At 40.3% G+C, this 21,318-nt stretch overlaps 2 protein-coding genes across 2 annotated transcripts in view; both read left to right on the top strand.

Moving 5' to 3' along the window:
• Window positions 1-4,368: 4,368 nt before the first annotated feature.
• Window positions 4,369-6,609, top strand: tmem97 (transmembrane protein 97). Its single transcript, XM_079246779.1, has 3 exons — window positions 4,369-4,489; window positions 4,558-4,702; window positions 6,285-6,609. The coding sequence occupies exons 1-3, from the start codon at window positions 4,376-4,378 to the stop codon at window positions 6,557-6,559; spliced, it is 534 nt and encodes a 177-aa protein (XP_079102905.1). The 5' UTR covers window positions 4,369-4,375; the 3' UTR covers window positions 6,560-6,609.
• A 4,827-nt stretch (window positions 6,610-11,436) lies between these two features.
• ulk2 (unc-51 like autophagy activating kinase 2) overlaps window positions 11,437-21,318 on the top strand; it is a 37,808-nt gene continuing 27,926 nt past the window's right edge. Inside the window, exons 1-3 of the mRNA XM_079246334.1 lie at window positions 11,437-12,445; window positions 15,316-15,408; window positions 15,788-15,829. Of these exons, the coding sequence (XP_079102460.1) occupies window positions 12,356-12,445; window positions 15,316-15,408; window positions 15,788-15,829 (225 nt within the window). The 5' untranslated portion in view covers window positions 11,437-12,355. The remainder of the gene's footprint in view (window positions 12,446-15,315; window positions 15,409-15,787; window positions 15,830-21,318) is intronic.

Genomic DNA, 21,318 nt, shown 5'->3' on the forward strand with positions numbered 1-21,318 from the left:
CTGCTGTAAACATGTTTATTTCTGCTGTAACGTGTTTATTTCTACTGTAAGCATGTTTATTTCTACTGTAAGCATGTTTATTCCTGCTGTGAAGTTGGTCTTTTGAACATAGGAGTAACAGTTCATAAAACCAAACAAACAGAATAGAGAAAACTAAATAAATAGGTTAAATTATTAATTCTTTAAAAGTTATTACTTTCTGAGCTTGGCGATTAACCTAGTTTTTAGCATTCCTGTTAGCATGACTGTTGGTCTGGTTTTTAGCAATAAGCTTGGATGTTAGCATGACTGTTAGAATGGCTGTTGACCTGGGCTGTGCCCGAATGTCCACACTATTCCCTAACCCCCCACTTACTACAAAGGGCAACACCATACAGCACACTACATAGTGAACTTATTTTGTTGGCGATTCAGACAAGAAGCTAGCTCTCTTTCCTCATATGAAAAATTTTATCTTCTTATATTAGATTTTATCCTTTCTTTGTTGTTCTATTTATTTATTTAACAAATAAGGATATAAACTGAATTATCTAAAGTTCTTAACCTACTCTGACGTTTGCGTCACTTGCACCATCTTAAGCTCCTGCCCACAGTGCATTGTGGTCTATATTGACCCATCTAGAGACCATCGATGCTCGCTGCTTTTCAAGATGCATTCTGGGTAATTTTGAGTGCTCTACTTTTTTTTCCTGCCTGGACATTCAGACACCCCTACAAATTGGCGTGAGAAATATATAGGGCACTATGTAAGGAATAGGGTGCACATTCAGGCACAGCCCTGGTTTTTAGCAATGAGCTTGGATGTTAGCATGACTGTTAGCCTGGTTTTAACATTGTGATTAGCCTGGTATTTAGCCAGACTGTAAGTTTGACTGTAAGCATGGCTGTCATCCTTGTTGTTAGCGTGACAATTGGCCTGGATGTAATTTGCTGGTTAGTGTGTCTATTAGCATTACTGCTAACACAGCTGTTAGCTTTGTCTGGGGCAGGCTAGCTGCACAGAATACATCTCCAAGCCAAGTTAAGGATAAATCTAGCTAGCGGTAAACCTGGCTCCAGCTACTTTTACATGTCCGCATCAGATAGTCGGTGATAGAGGGGCTCTGGTCTGGTTGTTAGGTTTGCTAGATCTTGGCCAGAGAGGATGGTATAACTTTATGTTTGTGCAGAATGTCCAATACTAGTCACAGTTTTGCAACATGCTAATTTCAGTATTTTGGCACTTGACATTAAAGTGGGGGAACTATTGTATTTCATACCAATGTGTGACTTCTCCGTTTTTCATTGTTCCTCTTCTAAATCTGTTACACATTGTGTTTATAATTAAATACTTACTACCACATAAAAGTATATAAGGGTAAGCAGGTTATAGGTTTTTTTCTTTACCAGATGATAGCATGTGCTTACTAGCTCATAATGGGGATGTTTGTTATGTGACGTGTGTCACATGAAGTTTTTTTTACTAAAATGTAAAATTGAAGAAAAAAAATTTTTTTTTTTTTTTTTTATAAGAATGCTTCTTTTACGTTTTTTTCTTATTTACTTTGGAACAACTTGGGAATGGTTGTCACTAAAGCACAACTTGTATTTTACATTCTGCATCCATTGAATAGATTTATATTGAGGAGTGAAAAGTTCTTCCATCACCATCTTAAATTTTAAACTTCCATTAAATGTAAATAACTGAAATGTGAGCCGGTCTTCCTACACCTAATGGTCTGTAGAGGAACATTTACAGACTCCTGGATGGACTCAGTCGCTCCTCCTCAGTCTGGCTTGGTGTACTGGAAACCAGTTAAACCAGGATGCTCTGATAAGGCTTGATCAAGCCTCACTTTCTTCTCTAATCCTCAAAACCTTCATTCTGTTTTGTAAAACAGGCTCCTGAACTGACTGCAGGCTGTTTGTTTGTGTTGATCTTGTGACCAGTCACCTGATGTGTTAGTGTCCAGGGTCCACCCCATCTCTCCTCCAATAGCAGCTAAAAAAAAACAAGTTAAATTGGCTTATTTCTTTTAGAAATCTTTAATTAAATAGTAATTTCTGCTCTGCAGCGGATCAGCTGACTGTCTGTTGAGCGGCTTCATGACGTGTACAGTTTCTTGACGCACCGTCTGGATTTAATGACTGAATTTCCACATTTTTAATCTCAGGTGATGAACTTTGAGTCTTTCTGTCTAAACAGACTTCACATCATGCGAGATTGCTGGCAGGATCCTCACAGCCTGAGACCTGCGTTCACAAACATCGTCACCATGCTGGAGGACATCATAGAAAATGATGCAGTAAGTGTGGTGGCAAACGTGTGGCCTGGGGGCCAAATATGGCCCACTACAGTTAGTTAGTAACAGCAAACATAAGAAAACACAACATTGTCTGAATAAAAAATAAATTAAAATAACTCAATCCAAATTCATCCACATTAGGTTTTGTTTTATAATATTTAAATGTAAAGCATTTCCAAGGCAGGACGATCACGACACACATGTGTAAATGTACATGTGTGTACATTTAAAACTTCTTGCTCTTTAGACTAATCAAAATGTAATTAACTTTTGTTTCAGTTCCAGATAGCTTGGTATATTAAATTAAATTAAATTAAATTAAATTAAATTAAATTAAATTAAATTAAATTAAATTAAATTAAATTAAATTAGATTAAATTAAATTAAATTAAATTAAATTAAATTAAATTAAATTGAAACTTCTTGCCCGAAGGCTGCTGGGATAGGCTCCAGCTCCGCCGTGACCCTTACTTGAATTAAGCGGGTTCAGAAAATTAAAATTTTATAACATTGTAAAAATATTTTTTTAAAAATGATAAAATAAAAAACTATGATATGACTGTGTTTGTGTGTATATATATATATATGTATATATAATATACATATATATATATATATATATATATATATATATATATATATATATATATATATATATATATATATATATATATATATTTATAAATAGATAGATAGATAGATAGATATATTTGAAGTCTATATACACACACACACACACATACATATATATATATATATATATATATATATATATATATATATATATATATATATATATGTATGTGTGTTTATACTGCATATAATATATAAAACTACATTTCAAAATAAAATAACATTTAAACAGATTATGACAAATATTGTCAAAACTTCCCCTTTTTCTTGTAAATTTCAGGTTCTTTTGAATATTTTCCTAAGGTACAGTTTATCAGTCATTTATTCACTTTATTTTTTTCTTTTCTTGTATTTCATTCAATTAATTTCTTTTCAGTTGGTTTTAATTCTGGAGTTTCTGAAGTTTGAAGAATCACTTTAACTCCTGATGAACTAAATTCTCTGTTTCCAGGATTATGTGGACGTGGTGAGTCCGCAGGGGACAGATGAAGTGGAATATCATGAAGCCCAGAGTCGTCGAACAGCCAGCGTCAACGATGAGGAACATCCTGTTTGACTGCAACTCTGATCTGTTGTCGTATTTAAATCATCACTCATCAGACTATTTTTCTCTTATTTATCTGCACAGAGACAGCAGTGGAAAACCAGCCGTTTTACAGAATATCAAACTATTTTTTGTACCAACTACTCTCCATGTTTTAAAATTCATGTTTTTAAATAAAAACTTTGATTACACACACGACCTGTTTCTGTTCACTGCCTTACAGCTAAAACCTTCAGGTTCAGACCTCGGATCAGAACCCGGCATTTTGTGTATTACTTATATTATTACATATCTAAACAGTTGGAATTTATTTTGTTTGCAGATGACACAACTTTGTGTTATACTGGTGATGATATGACCTGACTCTGATCATCCATTCATAAGTTGCTGGATCCATTAAATGTAGGTCAGGAGAGTTGGAGCAGGGACACATCAAAAACCTGCAGGACTGTGGTCCTCAAGGACGACTTTGGAAACCTTTGATATGGAGTTTGAGAAAAAAGAGGTCCAGAAAAAAATCGGAAAATTCTTGTTGCATGAAAACAACATTTATTGGTATTTAGTAATAAAGGTAACATTTTATTGTCAGTTGCTGTATTTTTATAAGGTATAAATTTGTTTATTATTCCCAAATTATTAAAAGAAAACTATATAACCCAGTATTATACCAACAACAAAGCCTTTTGAACAGGAAAACTGTAAAGGAAAGAGGAAGAGAGACGTGTTTTGAGTTGTGACATTTACAAGGAGCAGTGAAGTATCCGCGGCTCCTGTAGGATGTGAATGGTGCGTTCAGGGAACGCCCGCCTCTCTCTGGGCCAGCCAATGGGAAGGAGCGTGGAACGGGCGTTTTTGCGACATATCTCTGCTGTGTGAACTTGGACCTGGTTCTTGGACTGAAGGAGCTGGAGCCATGGCCATCCGCGTGCTGGAAATCATCTTTTTCTTTTACTTTGCTTCTCACATTCCGATCACTTTATTTATTGATCTACAAGCCCTGCTCCCCGCAGACGTTTATCCCGAGCCGGTAAGTGTTTTAAACGCTTCCTTGTTTTTCTTCCATAGGATAAGTTCTCACACCAGTGTTCCCATCAGCTCAAAGACCTCCTGAGATGGTACGCTGAGGCGTTCAAAGACCCGATGGTGCTGGATCCCCCGGAATGGTTCAAGTCCTTCATTTTTTGTGAGGCTTTGCTTCAAACTCCGTTTTTCCCCGTTGCAGCTTATGCTTTTATGAAAGGTCAGTAGAACCTGTTGGATGATATAAAACTCCACATCCAGAGATAAAAGTCAGGACTGTGTGTGAAATGTAAACAGAATCCGGTGATTTCTAGACCTCAGCTTGTATTTTATTCCCAGTAGAAGATAAACGTCATGTCAGATGATGGAACTGAGACATTTTATGGAAAATATGATGCAGAAAACATATCTGTAAACAGCTGGAACAAAAGACTGGAAGGTAACTGGAACCAGTGTTGCCACCACAGTCCCAGTCCAGGTGGTTTGGGCGCCCAGCAGTGGTGGGTTTAGTCCTAAAGGAATGATCATCTAATCAATTACTAAAACCTAAAGACTGAAATGCTTTAATGAAAACGTTCTTGTGCAACATTGTTGGATATAAAGTGTTGTTAATATGGCAGCATAAAGCTGTGATTACATGGATCTCTGCTAACATATGAGGGAATATAGAATAAAGTGTCATGTGCACAATATTTAGCTATTGTATAATTAATTAACCTAATTAGTACTGTGTGATTAATCACATAGTGGCACTTAAAGGAGGTTGTGTGTGTGTGTGTGTGTGTGTGTGTGTGTGTGTGTGTGTGTGTGTGTGTGTGTGTGTGTGGAGTGTGTAACACTGTGTCGCTTCGCCATGCGGTAACATAGAGGGGAGGAGGGGGAAATGGTTCATATCATTTATACCGTGGTCACTAAAAGTTCAGCAAGTTAAATGACAGTTTCATCATTCTGTTACAGCGTTACCATGGCAACACATTGCCATGGCGACGGGATGTGAAATACACATTGAACTGTATTTGTTTGCTGCCTGTCTCCAGATTTGAAGGTAATTCATGTCATCATAACGGTTTATCAGTACGAATAAAATAATTCACCGAACACGGATTCACGGATTCCTTTAAAAAATGACAGAAGAAACTTATAAAGATCTAAAAGCAGCCGTTGGGCAAGAGGCGGGTACATCCTGGACCTTATATCGGCTGATACAGCATATATATAAATAATCCCACTCTCCTGTTAGATGCAGGCTGATAACAAGCTGGATGCTCCCTCTCCTCTTTAGTCTGCAGGACACGCCGTCCATGCTGTCCACAAACTATTCCACATCTTCATCCAGGTTTCCACTCAGAACATTTTAAATGAGCTTTGGTCCAGAGAAGACGGCGTGTTTCTGGATCCTCTTCACATATGATGGAGCTTTAACCTGCATGAACTGGGTTCACACTGGTTTCTGGAAGCTTCCTGAGTCCATGCACTGGTTTCCAGTAGAGAATCATGTCTGGTTTTATTGCAGAAGATCCCCAGCCTCCAGCCTTGTCCCATGCATACAGAGATTCCTTCTGATTCTTTGAATTCGTTGAAGTGTTGCTGCATCAGATTCACAGTCAGCTCATTTTTCCATCAGATGATAAAATGTCTCCATTTCATCGTCTGACATGATGTTTATCTTCTACTGGGATAAAATGTGGCTTTGGGAAATTTGGGAATGACTTCATTTTCTAATATCCTTGAAGGATTTGAAGATTTTTTTGTTGTTTCTCATTGTGTTGTCACTCCCTATCCGGAGCACTTGTAAATTCCAGGTGGCTGTAAATGGATCCGAACTCCTGCCATTCTTTATTCCACACACGTTGCCACCACGCTGATCCCCATTCTGGCCCACATCCTCCTCCATCAGTTCCCTATGAAACCCCACCCTGGTCCCCAGACCCCACAGGAGCGCTGGCTGCTGGTTTCCATATATGCACCGTACCTGCTGGTTCCAGTGCTGCTGCTCCTCACCATGCTGCTGTCCTCCACATACAGCTCCCCATCCAGGTCTGCAGCCGCCTCAGCCAAAGCCAAGAAGAAGAAGTGAAACCGCGACGGAAGAGAACTTTACTCAGATTTTAGCAGAAGTTTACAGTTTTGCACTATATTTGTACTCTGGATGTGTGAGTAAGAACAGCTTCATCGTGTTGTAAGACTAAAAATAGCCTCTTTATTAACAATAAAGTTCTGCGGGAAAAAGTCTTCCTCGTGTCCTGGAGCTGCTGTCGACAAACCATCGATATCCAAACTGAAGTGTGAGACTCAAAGTTTAATAAAAAACCAAAGCAAATAAAAAAAAAGTTAAAAAGGCTCAGAAACTGAACCTTGTTCCTGCTGTGCACAAGCTGCCATGTTGGAGTGCAGTCCGGGTTCACGACACGTCTGAGGCGCCATATGGAGGGGAACAGTTAGGCTGATGCTAAGGGCCCCACGACTTGATAGGGGCTCAAAAAGATGTACAAACTATATAAGAAAATCATTAAACCTTTATTAAAAACAATAAATACTTTATTCAAAAAGTGTAATAACATATAGCAGTAATATAAACTGATAAACCATTTATATTAAAATAACTTAGTTAGATGTCCGCACTGTGATTTAACCCTTTATAGGGGCTCAATTAAATACCTTCAAATTAGAAATTTTAACCTAAAATTGTCCTTCTGGTATGAACCAAGACCTCCATTCTGTTGTTAAAAATATAGTTTCATGCTGAATATGAAAGAAAACAAAGTGATCATAAATAATCACTTCTCCCATAAAGGGTTAAACAGCCCTAGATCTTTATTATTCCCATGAAAAGCCCACCAAGTGAAGGGGTCCATGCCGTTGTCTTTCATAGGACCCAAAATACCTGGCGACGCTGCTGCTAGACGTCCATCAGGTGAGCTGTTCCACCGTCATCTAGCAGCCGCTCTCCTCCACAGCCAGTCATATCTGAGTGTGAGAAACCACTGAAGTGATGGGACGTAGTCCTCGTGTGAAGCTGTCTCCAGACAGGAGTCGTTGCCTTGTGAAGGAGAGGCACCAGCTGGTGCCTTCATGTGCCGATTGAACTTGTGTGGATGAAGACGGTAACGGATGTCAACACATCAGTGCAGCTTCTGTTTCTAAAGATGAAACCTTGTCAGCGGGACGTCTGTGTTTTCTGCCAGCGGTCTGAAATCCCAATCCCAAAGTAAATCTAGTAAATCTCCACATCTACACGTGATGCACGTATGATCAGGTCTCTACTGCACGATGAGATGTGAGTTTATTACATACATGTCAGGATAAAGATCTGTCTAAATTCACCTGGAACCCAGTAACAATGTGAATCAAGATGTCCCTCGAGGGCCCTGTCCTGCAGGTCCTGGATGTTTGCTGCATGTTGAATGGGTCAACATGTTTGGGTAGAAGGTGACAACAAGGCGACGAGGAGTCATTTCATTTGATTCAAGTGTTTTGTAGCACAGAGACTTCTCAAACCTGGAGGACCAGAGCTGGACTCTCCTGATAATTGTGATCTCCTCCTAAAGGAAAACCACATCACTTTTAGTTAAACCAGAGGATAGTTCTTCTAGGAATAAGTAAAGTCATCCTAGAAACGAGTAAAGTAGACAGACGTCTGTGTAACCAGCAGAGTCTCTGCTTTCATGTGACGCCTTGTTTGTGTGGAGAAATGATCAGACAGTGATGTTCTCATGTTTTCTGTTTGGGGTTTGAACTGTGTTTGGTTTGGATGCTGATGCTGGTGGAGTCTTTTAGCTTTTATGTTTATGCATTTATGCATAAAGTATGCATTTCTGCTATGCTACATGTTAGCATTGCTGCTACACTACATATTAAAATGTCATGCTATGCTACATGTTAATATTTCTGCTATGCTACATGTTGACATTTCTCCTATTCTACATGTTAGTAAAAGTTATGCAAAGGGTGAAAGTTGGTATCTGTCAGATATCTGCAGAAACAGGTCAGAAGAACCACTGAAGGTCAGTGTGACCCACAGCAACAGATAAAACTCTGATAAGTTTAATGTGTTTCCATTTGTAAAGCAGCAAACACAGCTTGAGCCTCAACCCAACACGTTGCCGTGACGACTGATGTTTCATCATCTAAAGCTGGAAACTGTCATGAATAAAGACATCCAGATGCAGAAATTCAGCCTCACCAGACCAAATGGAACAAACTGGTGCTGTTGATGTGTTGCAGCAGGGATCCTCAGTCCTGGTCCTCCAGGTTTTCCATGTGTCCCTGCTGCAACACACCTGACTCAGACAAGCTCTGCACATGTCTGCTAAATACAGACTGATCTCAATCAGGTGTGTTGCAGCAGAAGACTCAGAAAGCCTGCAGGACCAGGATAACCCCTGCGTTACAACATGTTCACGTTAACAATGACAATAAAAATCCCAAAATTATTTGATAAATTGGCTTTTTTTTCAACAACGATGTGAGAACCCCTGATATTATCAGAGGTGTTCAATCCAGATGCCACAAAGTAAAGTCCTGTCCAGCCATCACTAAACCAGCTGAGTTTAATCAGCTCAGCTCCACTGTAGGTAGACGAGCCTGTTTGTGAAAATACCTGTTCTAAATGCAGGTAGATCCAACAACACTTTACGTTATGGGACCCCCGATTATACATGGGACCCCAAGGGAGGTCAAGACCTGCTCTTTTCAGACCACTGATCCATAAAACCCTCAAATGAAGCTAAACTACACCTGAACATGAATGTTTTCATAATGTGACGTATCACAGCAGATTCTCTGGAGGTTTCAGAGTCCGCGTCCTGGTTTTGTATAATCAGCCTTCTCTGGAAAACGTCTCAAGTCCAAACTCTGATAATAATCACAATGACGTCGCCGGAGTTTCAACAGACAACTTGCAGCCACAGATCTGTTTCACTGCAGGTAAGAGAAACCAAATCAGCCATCATGAGTGTCACCAACAGCCCCCCCCCCCCCCCCCCCAAACCAGGAGTTAGTCTGCATTATTTCAGTGTTTAGTCCAGCTATTGTGCTGGATACAACCAACACTTACAGGTATGTTCCAGAAAATTACAACATTATAAAAAAGTCCAATATTTTTCATCTCTCATTTCAGAATGTGAAACCCAGATATTATATAGATTTATTACACTGAAAATTAGAATATCACATAAGATCAATGAAAAAAAAAGGATATTTTGAACAGAAATGTCACACTTCTGAAAAGTATGTTCATTTCCATGCACTCAGCCAACAATCCCATAAAGCTGCATAAAACCATCTCAAGTGTTACGATGCGCCAAACAGAGATAATACTTTGTTTTTTTATGTGCATAAAACACAATAAAGTTTAGAAAAAAAAATCTTTTAGAATTATGGAAAGTTTGCTTTAAGTTATCTGGCTGATTCTGAATATTTTCCCTTTTAGAAATGATTATAAACAAACTCCATTTATCAACATTTACCTTGAATAAAAGTCCCTGATCTTCAGTTCAGATGTGTTTTTTTTACACCACTACAGAAAAAAACACACTCTGCTAAATTCCACTTTCCAAGGATTACGGTTTCCAGTCCAGAAGAAGTTCGATGCAGATGTAAACTGTCCCTCATATAATCTGTATCAGGACAGTTACTCTGCACATGATCAGCATAACCTGGCAGATTTGGCGTATGGATTAACTGATTACTGACCCAATAACAGCCTAAATAAGGCTGGTTTACTGATGATGTGCAAAGCAAATCCCTCGGCAGGTTTTGGGTCAGTTGTTGCACTCATCTTCTCAATTCCTGAATTTATTTATTTATAATTATATTAAAAAAAACATAAATGCAGTTTTAAAAAAAATGTGGCCAAAAAACAAAAAGAAAAACTGGAATACAAAGTAAATAGAACTGAAATATTTAAATCAAATAAGTTAGGATAAATAATTTAAATTAAATACATAACAGAAGGTTAATATGAAAAAATAAAATCAACCAGATAAAAATAAATAAAACTGAAGATTTAGCAGATTTTGTGGGTATAATTCACAGACACAAGACTGTTGTTCAAGCCACAAATCTGCTTTCCTTCCACATGTGGTTCCATTCAAAAGAAATAAACTCTTTCCATCAGCATGAACATTATCCTTCGTCACAACAAAGATATTTCCCTGCAAACACTCATTTATTCACTTTGTGTGGAAAGTTTGTTTATATCTACTGCAACTTTGCATCAGTTGTATCCATCTTTAAGAGACAAGAAAACCACCCGGAGTTTGTTTTAAATGAGAAAAAGTGAAGTTTATTTGGCATTTTCAGACACTGAAAAGAAGCTTTCAGCAGTGAAAATGTCGCAGGAAACTATAGAGCAACATTTACAGCCAGCAGAGGGTGTTAAGTCCAAACAGAGGAGCTTCATGTGCAGCTTGTTACTGTTTGCTGCATTACAAAACGCTTTTTTATATTATGAATATGTTTAAATACTGAAGAACATTTAAACTGCGCAGCTTTAGAGATTATGACTTGTTGTAAACAGTCTGAGTGGACTTTAATCGTTTTGGCCAAATTTATAACTAACTTGCATTCTATAGTTAATCATATATAATCCTCCATTTATATCTAAAATTAAAAATCAATAATAATCTGGCCAAACAGGAAACAACAAAGCCGTCTGAAAATGAAATGAAATAAAAATGAAATAAAAAGTTAATAGAAAGTCATATAATAAGAAACGAGGAAGACTTGAAATAAATTTGAATAATCCAACTATTCAAATATACTCAAAATTATACAAATATTTAAGTGAGTATTATTTAAAACATGATAATGCGTAAAAAATAGCATTAGCCGAGGGGACTAACCTATGTGGCGGAAGGGTAGTCTGGTCTGGACTCGGCGGAGGAATCGCCTATAAAAGCAGAACATGGCTCCGGCTTTCTGTATTGTTTCAGTCTGTAGCGTCACAGTGTGCGTCGCTTCCACAGCTAAAACGCAAAAACAGAGAAAAATACCGCGTAGTTTATATCAGCAGATTAATATCCGGCTGAATTAGGAAGTTAATGTAAAAGAAAAGCTGACAGTTGCTTCAGTCACCGACGTTAAAACGAAGGAAACGTGTTTTTCGAAGCGCTCCCACGGATAAAATGGTCCTCTTGGGGAAACATCAGTGATTTTTCCCAGAAGGAAGAAATGTTTTATGGACTAAAACGTTTTGTGGAAGATGGCAGATAACGTGGACTGACGTCTCATCTTGAACACCTGCACAGTGTTGTCATGTTTGACATTGCATCCTTGTGATGTTTTAAGCTAACACCTCTCTGAGGACTGGCGGATGTTTGCTGCAACTCCTGTTTTCTGCATGAAGTAAATTCTCATTTTCAGACCAGATAAACCCATGTTAGAGGATTGGTGGGGTGTTTGCATTGAGCTAGTATGTGTAGCAGCTATGAGGCTGGGTGTAGCCTCAGTGTTATGTCATGCTAACAGAGGGGTCTGCAGCAGCAGCTCCAGGGTTTGCATGGGGACGTCCACCCAGCTTGGCATCATGTAGACACTCCGTCGGAACAGCTTAGTTTTCTGGGCATGTGTGTGTGTTAGAGAGCTTCCTTGGAGTGTGATGCAAAGCTGGACAGCTGGCACTGATTCAGTTTTAGCTCAGGTTTGTTGCTAGTCGTGCTCCAAGCCATTTGATCAGTAAATATTGCAAACATCCCAGCCAGTTTGGAGGACAAGTGAACGCACCATGTCCTGCCTGCATCTTTTATATTCACCATAAAAGCACATGAGAGCAACCTAAATGAAAATAGTCCTGCAGTAAGAGGAGCAGGATTGGGACTGAGTGGATTTTTCTCTGAGAAGACCCAGCATCACCACCAGTGGACCCATCGCAATGGAAACTGTGGGAGACTTTGAGTACAGCAGAAAGGACCTGGTGGGACATGGAGCCTTTGCTGTGGTGTTCAAAGGAAGGCACAGGAAGGTAAACACATAGTCTGAAGAGTTGTCTGCTTTCTTCTGCTGCAAAAGAGGTCAAGTAGGAGGTTAATCTGGAAATCTGGGTCAGGCAGTGGAGAGAGCAGCTCTGCAGCCACATACATGCCTGTCCACCGTCTCTTTTTACGATTAAACATTTCAATCCAGACTCATTCACTGCAAAGTAGCAGGTAGTTTAATTGCATTACCATTAACTTGTGTTAATCCTGCAAAATGCATGTATGTTGTTGAGTCCATTCATGAAAAGGATGAGTCAGGCTCCAGTGAATGACTTGCTGACGTATGAAGGCAGGAGGGAGGATTGGCTGCAGTGTTTTTCCTTTTGCCTTTTTAACAACAAGCTTCTCTTATGTAAGAGCTGAATTAAATCACATCCAAACACGGCAACATATTTCATTTCAGATGCTCAGAGTTGAATCATTCATTTTGGATGGTTTGTGCATGTTTAGAGATGCAGAAGGTGATGTCATGCCGTCTCCCTTACAGCTGGTATAACATACATGGTCTTAAACTCCTCAATGAAAGCCAGCCCCCCCCCCCCCCCCCCCCCCCACGCTCCCTACTACCATCTATTAATAAAGATTGATTACTAGCACAGCACCTGAGTCATGAAGCAAGTTCAGACCTGCAGATGTTCTGTTTATCACTGGAAGCTGCACATCTGTGTTACATCACAGCAAACCTGACATGTGATTGCTTTATTTTCTCTAAAGTCTTCGCTGCTCAGAGCCTATTTATAGAAATGCTTCCGTCCCACGGGAGATGAAAATATGCAGCCTTTTAGATGCAGAATACTCTGTGGATTTCTTTATTATCCTCCATGTTGCTTCATGTGACGTCCTCATTCAAAGTAGCATCATTTTATGTGATGAAAGACTGACGAATGCTTTGTCATGAAAATAAAAACGACCAAGAATTTATGTATATTTTAAACATTAAAAAAAGAAAATTAAATATATCCAGGATAAATCCACATCTGTACCTATAGGCTGAAATAAATTTAAAAAATGACAGAAAATATTAAGGAAATTTTGTTGTGATGAATTCTTTCTGCTTCAGACCATTTCTAGATATCTAGCCAGATGAGAAATAAGGTAATCTGATTACATTCTGCAGATCACAAGGCCAGGCTTGACTCTTAAACTAATGAAAGTGTTTGTAAACAAGACAAAGTAAAGTTTGCAGCTGAGAGACGGTTCGGTCATCAGTCCAACCAGCATGCCGGTCCGCTCCAAACACTTCATGGTCGTGCTCATCTGCATGTTTTTCAGGGCTTTAAAATATCCTGAACTCTTCCCTGCCGAGGCGATCTCCTCCCAGCCGTCTGCTGCCGCCTCCTGCCTCGGTCTGACTGACGCTAATCGCGCCGTAATCAGCCATGATTCATAAATGAGATCATGCGTTATTCCGGCACGTGAAGGCATCATCCGGTGGATGAGCAGGAAATAAGAACTGCTTAGTTTGCGCTGCTTAACGATGATGAGGCGCAGCGGCGTGCCATTTTGTTGGATAGAAACACACACACCCTCGCTTTCCTGTCATATATTTGTGGACCATCAGGGTCACCCACCCTCCTTCCCTCTGTTTGGTGGATGTGCTGGCAGCCCGGACACACTTGGCTGGGCAGGCTGTCGGTGAGCTGGGGGGTGGATACAGCTCGGTTGGCTGTGTGTTGCTGCATAATGCATGCTCACAGAGATACATGCCACTATGCAGTCTCACTGCACTCGCTGGCCTCTCTGCCTGGCTCCAGGCGGGTTGCACCCACAGAATAAGAACATCTCCTATTAACCTAGATTCATTTGAGAAGCATGTCCTGTTATTGGTAGGAATCTTGGCCTCCAGTCTATCTGGTCATGCAGGCTTCTTTCTCCAAACACTTGTTTGTGTTTGTCAGAGGGATGTATTGTGTTGATTTCTGTTATTACTGGGGTGATTCCAGTTTCACACTCGCTCCATGAGCCTGTCTGGAAAATGTCATCTCAGCTGAGAGGGAGGAAAAAATAGGTGCCTTTGCTCTCACGTGGCTTCCTGAGTAAATCGGATGGCAGCTGTCATCTGAGTTCCTCGTCATTCAGCGTGTCATTCAGAAGACTTAAAGTCAGGTGACCTGATGCACCTTCATCCAAATGTTATACCATCATACTAACTGCAACTTTACACCAAAGGACATGGCTGGTGCATTTACACACGCCTCCTACCAACTGATGCAATTTATCACATTTCCATCCTAAAAAACATCACCATCACTACCATGTTGCTAAGAGACCTCTATTTTCACCTGGAAATGATGATGAAGACACTTTCTGTCAGAGCTTAAACTGAGTTTCTACATCAAACGACACGTCTGCATGGAAACATCATGTTACCATGGAAACGTCCCGTCTGCACGGAAACATAATGTTACCATGGAAACGTCCCGTCTGCACGGAAACGTAATGTTACCATGGAAACATCCCGTCTGCACAGGAAACGTCATGTTACCATGGAAACATCCCGTCTGCATGGAAACGTCCCGTCTGCACGGAAACGTCATGTTACCATGGAAACATCCCATCTGCATGGAAACGTCCCGTCTGCACGGAAACGTCATGTTACCATGGAAACATCACGTCTGCATCCTGACTGGGAGTAAAAGCTTCAGCTTCTGCATGAAGGTTTACATTAAAGAGCAGAAATAGCCAAAATGACTTGCAGTTATAAGGGTTAAACAAAGTTAACAGCTGCAGGTGCAGCTGATGAGCAGAAATGGAGGAATAACTGCACCAAACACTGGACCTGGATGTTTTCACAGGGAAAGTTGGATAAAGCTGTAACTGAAAATGTTTTTGTTCCTCCTGTTTTTTGCATGTGAAGAAAACCGACTGGGAGGTGGCCATTAAGAGCATCAATAAGAAGAACCTATCCAAGTCCCAGATCCTGCTTGGCAAGGAAATCAAGATCCTGAAGGTGAGCCGGATGGTTAATTACCTTCACTGTGTTCTGTAAAGAATATTCTGGTATTTGTGAGGAAAAAGGTCCTGACGCTTGTTAACCTTTGACGACTTAAATCCTCCATAAAACAGCTTTTAAACCCTGAGGGTTTCTGGGAAACTTGCAGCTAAAACCTTTTCTCTGTTAGCATCTGGAGAAACTAGAAACATGAAATAAAAGCCACGTGAGAGATCAGACTTGCTGTTTTTACTGTAAATAAGGACTTTGGCTTCATATGTATCTGTTTGAGAGCATGGCAGTAGTTTGTGTTGCTCTTCAGGCATTATTAGGTTGCCAATGGTGACGCCATCAGCTCCTCTGCTCAAACGTCCCTTTTTCTGCTGCTTTTATTCAGGAGCTGCAGCATGAAAACATCGTGGCGCTTTATGACGTCCAGGTAAGCTTTTCTTAAACCTCTCTTTAACCCTCGAAACGCCATCGCTTAAATCATCATTATTGTCTCAGGAAGGGTAGTGTGGAACTCTGTGGGCTGAATTGTGATGGATGTCTTTATTCAGAGACTCTAGATGGTAAATCCACCATTATTTATCACATCTTCATCACCATCACTACCATGTTGCTAAGAGACCTCTATTTCCACCTGGACATGATGATGAAGACACTTCCTGTCAGACTTTCCACCAATCAGAGAGCTTAAACTGACGGTAACGTCCAATCAGGAGCAGCCAAAGATCAACAAGTGATGAGAAAAGCAGGAAAATAATGATCCTCTATGGCTGGAATAAAGCCAGGAAGACGTTTGGGATGCAGCTGAGGTGGAGGTGCTGCAGTGAGGACAGCAGGTAGATAGTAGCAGGAAGAAGGAAAAACATCTGGAGAAAAAGGTGTTAATGTCAATTTAATGGCTCTTTATGCTGCTATTTGTATTGATACATTAATTTTCCATCATTTCAGCCCAATAATCTGACAACTGAGGCTGAAACATCATGTCTGCATGCTGACTGGGATTAAAAGGATTGAATTTAACAAAAAAAAAAAAAAAAAATCTGGTGAACCCTTGTATCATAAACGGCCTTGATTCTTGTGATAGCAGCCCGATGTTCCGTCTGTGTGTTTAAAAAGAAAACAACCTCTCCAGACATCTCTTAACTCTCTCAACTCTGCGCATTTCTGCATTGCTATTGTTCAGTGTTGAATAAAAGTATTTTTGTTTTGATATTTAAAGGATTTGATGATGATTGTTTCTGTTTTTAGTAAAAACACCAGCTGAGACTTGGGCCTGTCAGTAAACAGTTAGTGTTGACTATTTTGACGTGCCGTTGCTCCACAGCAGTGGGATACCAATGCCAGATCATCTTTTCAGGATCTTGGCCAGGGTTTCCAGATATAGCTGACAACTTGTAAAACACCTGATGACTGGCTAAAACACACACTGCCGGCTCTGACGCTGCGAGATTTGTTCGCTGAGGTGGAGAAATGAAAGATCCACCAGCTGTTTATATGAAGAAATACACCAGTATACGCTGTTTAAACTGTTCACACTGTAACACACTGCAGTCATGTGTCTCAGCTGTCAGGGTGCAAATCTGCCTTTCTGGGCCTCCTCTGCACACTGAGGCTGCAGAAAGCTGGACGGGAAGCTTTATATTATCCTGTGTTGTCGTCTGTTAACACTCCCAGACTTTCTGACTGAAGTCGCGCTGCTGCTTCCTGACTGACGGGTGGGCGATGTGAGAGGCTCGTCCAGCATTTATGCAGTGGCCTGCTTCCAGATGGACCGCTCACTTACTGAAAACGTCACTGATTCTAGTCAGTAGTTTGTTTATAAAACAAATGCAAATAAAGATGTAACAGGCTGGCAGGAGGAAGACTATACAGGCAGCTGAATATCCTGCTAAATAAGAGAAGTTTGTAGTGGAGGAACCAAGCTATGATGTGGATCAAAGAAGTGAAGTCTGGTCCACTTACAGGTCTCGGTTCGCTTCAAGTGAACCAAATTCAGGAAGCAGACTACAACATAAAGGAGCATTGTGGGTAAACAAAACCAAAACGTAAGCATGTGTAAGTTGGCAACCAGGAGAAATGACTGGCGGTCAGACGTAGAAGAACTCGGTATAAGTTTGGATGGAATCTGATTAACCGCTAGGATCCGATGCAGCTCCATGTTTTCCTCTGCTGAAACACAAATTGTCCTGCATTTACCAACCAGGTTTATGCACTGTGGATCTTTTCTTCTTCTGCAGTGACTTTTCATGCAGCACCGTAGTGGTATGGAAACGTTTTCACATCACGGTTTTATTAAAAATCACACCGGTTTTACAGTATTTGACATAAATACAAAAGTTATTTTCTATCATAAAAAGAATTACTGCACTTTATTACCATCAGGGACGGTAGCCTAGTCGGTCTGTAATTTTCCCCCTGTGTTCCGACTACATGGCGGGTATGGAGGTGTTAACTGGGATGCCGTTTTCACCATCGTCTTCAAGCCGTCTTTCTCTGCGGTATTTATAGGAACCATATCCTTCACAAGGTGGAATGTTACTGCGTTAGTTGTCTCGACCCACTGCTTGCTTTTTTTTTTTCCCATATCCAGTTGCTTCAGGAGACGCGTCTGACTGCTACTTGCAGGTGTAGCCGTGGACGTTGCGGATCTTAGCTTAAGACATTCTTGGTACTCTAAAACATGTTTTTGGCCAAGGTGGTGAAGCAAGTTACTGGTGTTACCACCGCCGGCTACCCCTTTTACTCTGCAGCAAAAGATCGCTGTTGGGTCCACGTCGGACCTTTAAAGTCGAAGAACCTCGAAACCACAGATGTGGCTCCTCTTTTTGGAATTAGCTCCTCCGGGTGTTGTTTGAGCCGGTAGAGCGGTATATGAAAAATTGATATCATACCGAAAATAAACATCGGTTGCTGGGATGCACCGGTACACCGCACACTCCTACAAAGACAACTTGGCTATTTAAGATCAGGTTCCTTTGGCCTGGTGCAGTGTGAAAGCAAACAGAAAGAATGTCCCCTCCTCAACTTGACTGAGTCTAGTGGACTGTTAAGTCCAGCTTGAGACACAATGGTTCGGTGAACCTGATCTGTAGTTTTCACAGCAACCGTACTTTTACCTGGTAGTAGTTGGGTAACAATAGATGTGTCAGCTATGTATTAGCATGATGTCATGACGGTGTGATGCCTTCCTTGGTGGAAATAAAAAAACCATCCAGAGAAGGGTGGACGTCCAGCAGTTTCTTTCTTCTTGTCATGACTCTTTAAACAACAATAAATCCACCGTATAACTAAACATAGAGCTGTTTCTGCTCTGTTCTTGTTGTTAAATCTCACAGAAAGTGATCATTCTTCCTACCAGGAAGTGGATTTTAGTGCATCATGCTCCACTCTTTACTGTCTGATAAGATTGGGACCCCTATGTAGGAACCCAAAACATGGGATGGTTTGGTGGGATGCTTTGATGCTGAGGTTTTGCCTACAAAGATGTATCCCGTCCCCATTGGTGGAAGCGAGGTTTTAGGTGTGATTGCACTCTAACAGGAGTTGACATTTATCCTGACTGATTCACACCAAGCTGTGTGTGATGAAGATCTTGGTCTGAGGAAGCAAATGGAACCACATCATCTGCAAAAAAAAAGTGGAGATTAAACCCTGAGTTTTCCCAAACTAGACCCTCTTCTCTCTGCAACTGCACCTTGAGATCCCGTCCAACCAGGACTGGTGACAAAGGGCAGCCATGGAGGAGTCCACCATGAAGTGGGAACAAGTTTCACTGTGTAACAACTTTTTTTTTTTTGTTTAAAAAAAAAAAAAAAAGATAATAAAGTACACTTAAATGAATACGTTTGACGGTCTCCATGCCTTTTGGCGGTGCGTTTATTAAGGTAGTTGAAAAAGGTAAAATCCTTCCAAAGGAATTCTGGGACCTTTGCGTTTTTTAAATCCACCCCAACCCCACCTCTTGTTTAGCTTGGCACAAAGACTGAACTGAAACCCAAACGTCCAGACTATAAATACATCCTTTTTTTCATCTTTTGACAGCAAAGTCTCATGTTCTGCTGAGCTAATGTCAAGGTTTTTCCGTAGACAGAGTTCAGCTCTCTTCCTTGTTTCTGATATCCCCTATAATAAACAGGAGGATTACATGTCATCTCTTTCTGCAGGACAGAAGCAGTCTTTCTTAATGCAACGTTGAGCTGGTGTCAGTTTAACCAGAGAGTGGTTATCTGCCTTTGTTTTAGATACTTTATACAAACAAAAAGTGGCTTATTTAGCAGAGAAAGAAGTGCAGAAATCAGTAGCGGACTTTGTCCAGTCACCTCACAGGAACACAACGAACTCTGAGATTACGGTCATGTTTGTCCTGGGAGCTTTGCATCTTTGTTTTACTCAAACTTCTTTCTGTCCCCTTTGCCTGGCCTGACATTAGCAGAGCTTTACTGTTTTTATGGCATCTGCCTCAACCAGTCGAGGCAGATAGCTCCCCTCCCTGAGCCGGGTTCTGCCGGAGGTTTTCTTGCTGTTAAAAGGGAGTTCTTTCCTTCCCACTGCCGCCTGGTGCATGGTCAGGATGGGGGATTGGATTGAAGTCATTATTTGATGCAATCAGTTGGTTTCTATTACAGGCTATGTATGAATTAGCTTGAAATGATGTGTATGTAAAGTGGCGCTACACAAATAAAGACGAATTAAATTGAATTGTGTTTGCAAGTGTTGGACTGGATTTCATTACTTTTCGTCCTCTTTGCATTTGAAAACACTTCTCACCTGGGCTTGTGTTTACAGTTGGACTCGTCCCAGCTTCCTTAACTGTGTCTGCTGGAAGCACAGCGTGGTGTAAGAGTGAGTTCACCATGCAGAACAGGAAATGTAACGTGATCTTGCTTTTGCAGATCTCCGTGCAGGCCAAGCCTCCTTTCCTCATGGACCATTGATCTCTGCTCACTTTCATTTGAAGACATTGACTAGTATGTTGGACACAGGCTTTTGTAGATGTTTTAATCCATTAAAGCTGCATTATCATATTGTCTGTGATAATCCTCCTCTTGGGATTAATAAAACGTTATTCCATTTCCTTTTTAGTTTTATTTTATTGTTAGTCTGTTAAACATGGACAAAACTCTGACAGCTGATGCAGACTGTGTTCACGTTGCTATTAAATGTGGCAGAAGTACTTTTTAGAAAGAATCTAGCTGAAATCTGAACACGCAAATGGAAATAGGTTTCTTGTTTGTGTGACCCAGAAACTGGTCCTTTGTGAGCTGTGTATTAAAGATCTTTAGCATATTACTAATGACTGATTGTTGCCAAGAAATAGAAAATCTTCAAGTATCTAGGAGTCTCATAAGGTGGTGAGAGTGTTCTTTTTTATAAACATGACTTCTTGAAATCACAGTACAGTTAGTCTTTCCTAACGACGCCTAATCCAGCATTATCTTCACCCCGTCTCTTCACTGAGGTCTCTTCAGCCAGTAAAAGTCACTATGATGTTGACTCTAGTGTTCTGTCTTTATTTTCCTCTCTTTCTGCAATAATTTCCTGTTGCATTTCTTTTATGAATAAGTCATGGTAATGTTCAAGACATCCATTGTGTTGATACCCAGTTGCTAGTGTGTAATGTGGGAGTGTAAAGTATGTGGAGTCATAGTAACGAGAAATTTGTTAAGATGGCATGGGCAACAATACTAGACCACCATTTTAATCACAGATACATTTAAAAGTACACAAAAAAAATTATCTGTGCACTCTGCACCTGGAGCTCTACCTTGTTCAGGAAAGGTGAACTTAAATAATGTTTGGAACCATTTCTTCTCAGCGTCCTCAAATTTAGGGACCTCAGCTTTCCAACTTATTCACTCAGCTTCCTTCTCAGATATTTATAGTTTCCTTATTAGTTCCTTAATGTTAAGTTAGTTCCTG

The sequence above is a fragment of the Telmatherina bonti genome (assembly GCF_933228915.1).
Source record: "Telmatherina bonti genome assembly, chromosome: 9".
Taxonomy (NCBI): Eukaryota; Metazoa; Chordata; class Actinopteri; order Atheriniformes; family Telmatherinidae; genus Telmatherina; species Telmatherina bonti.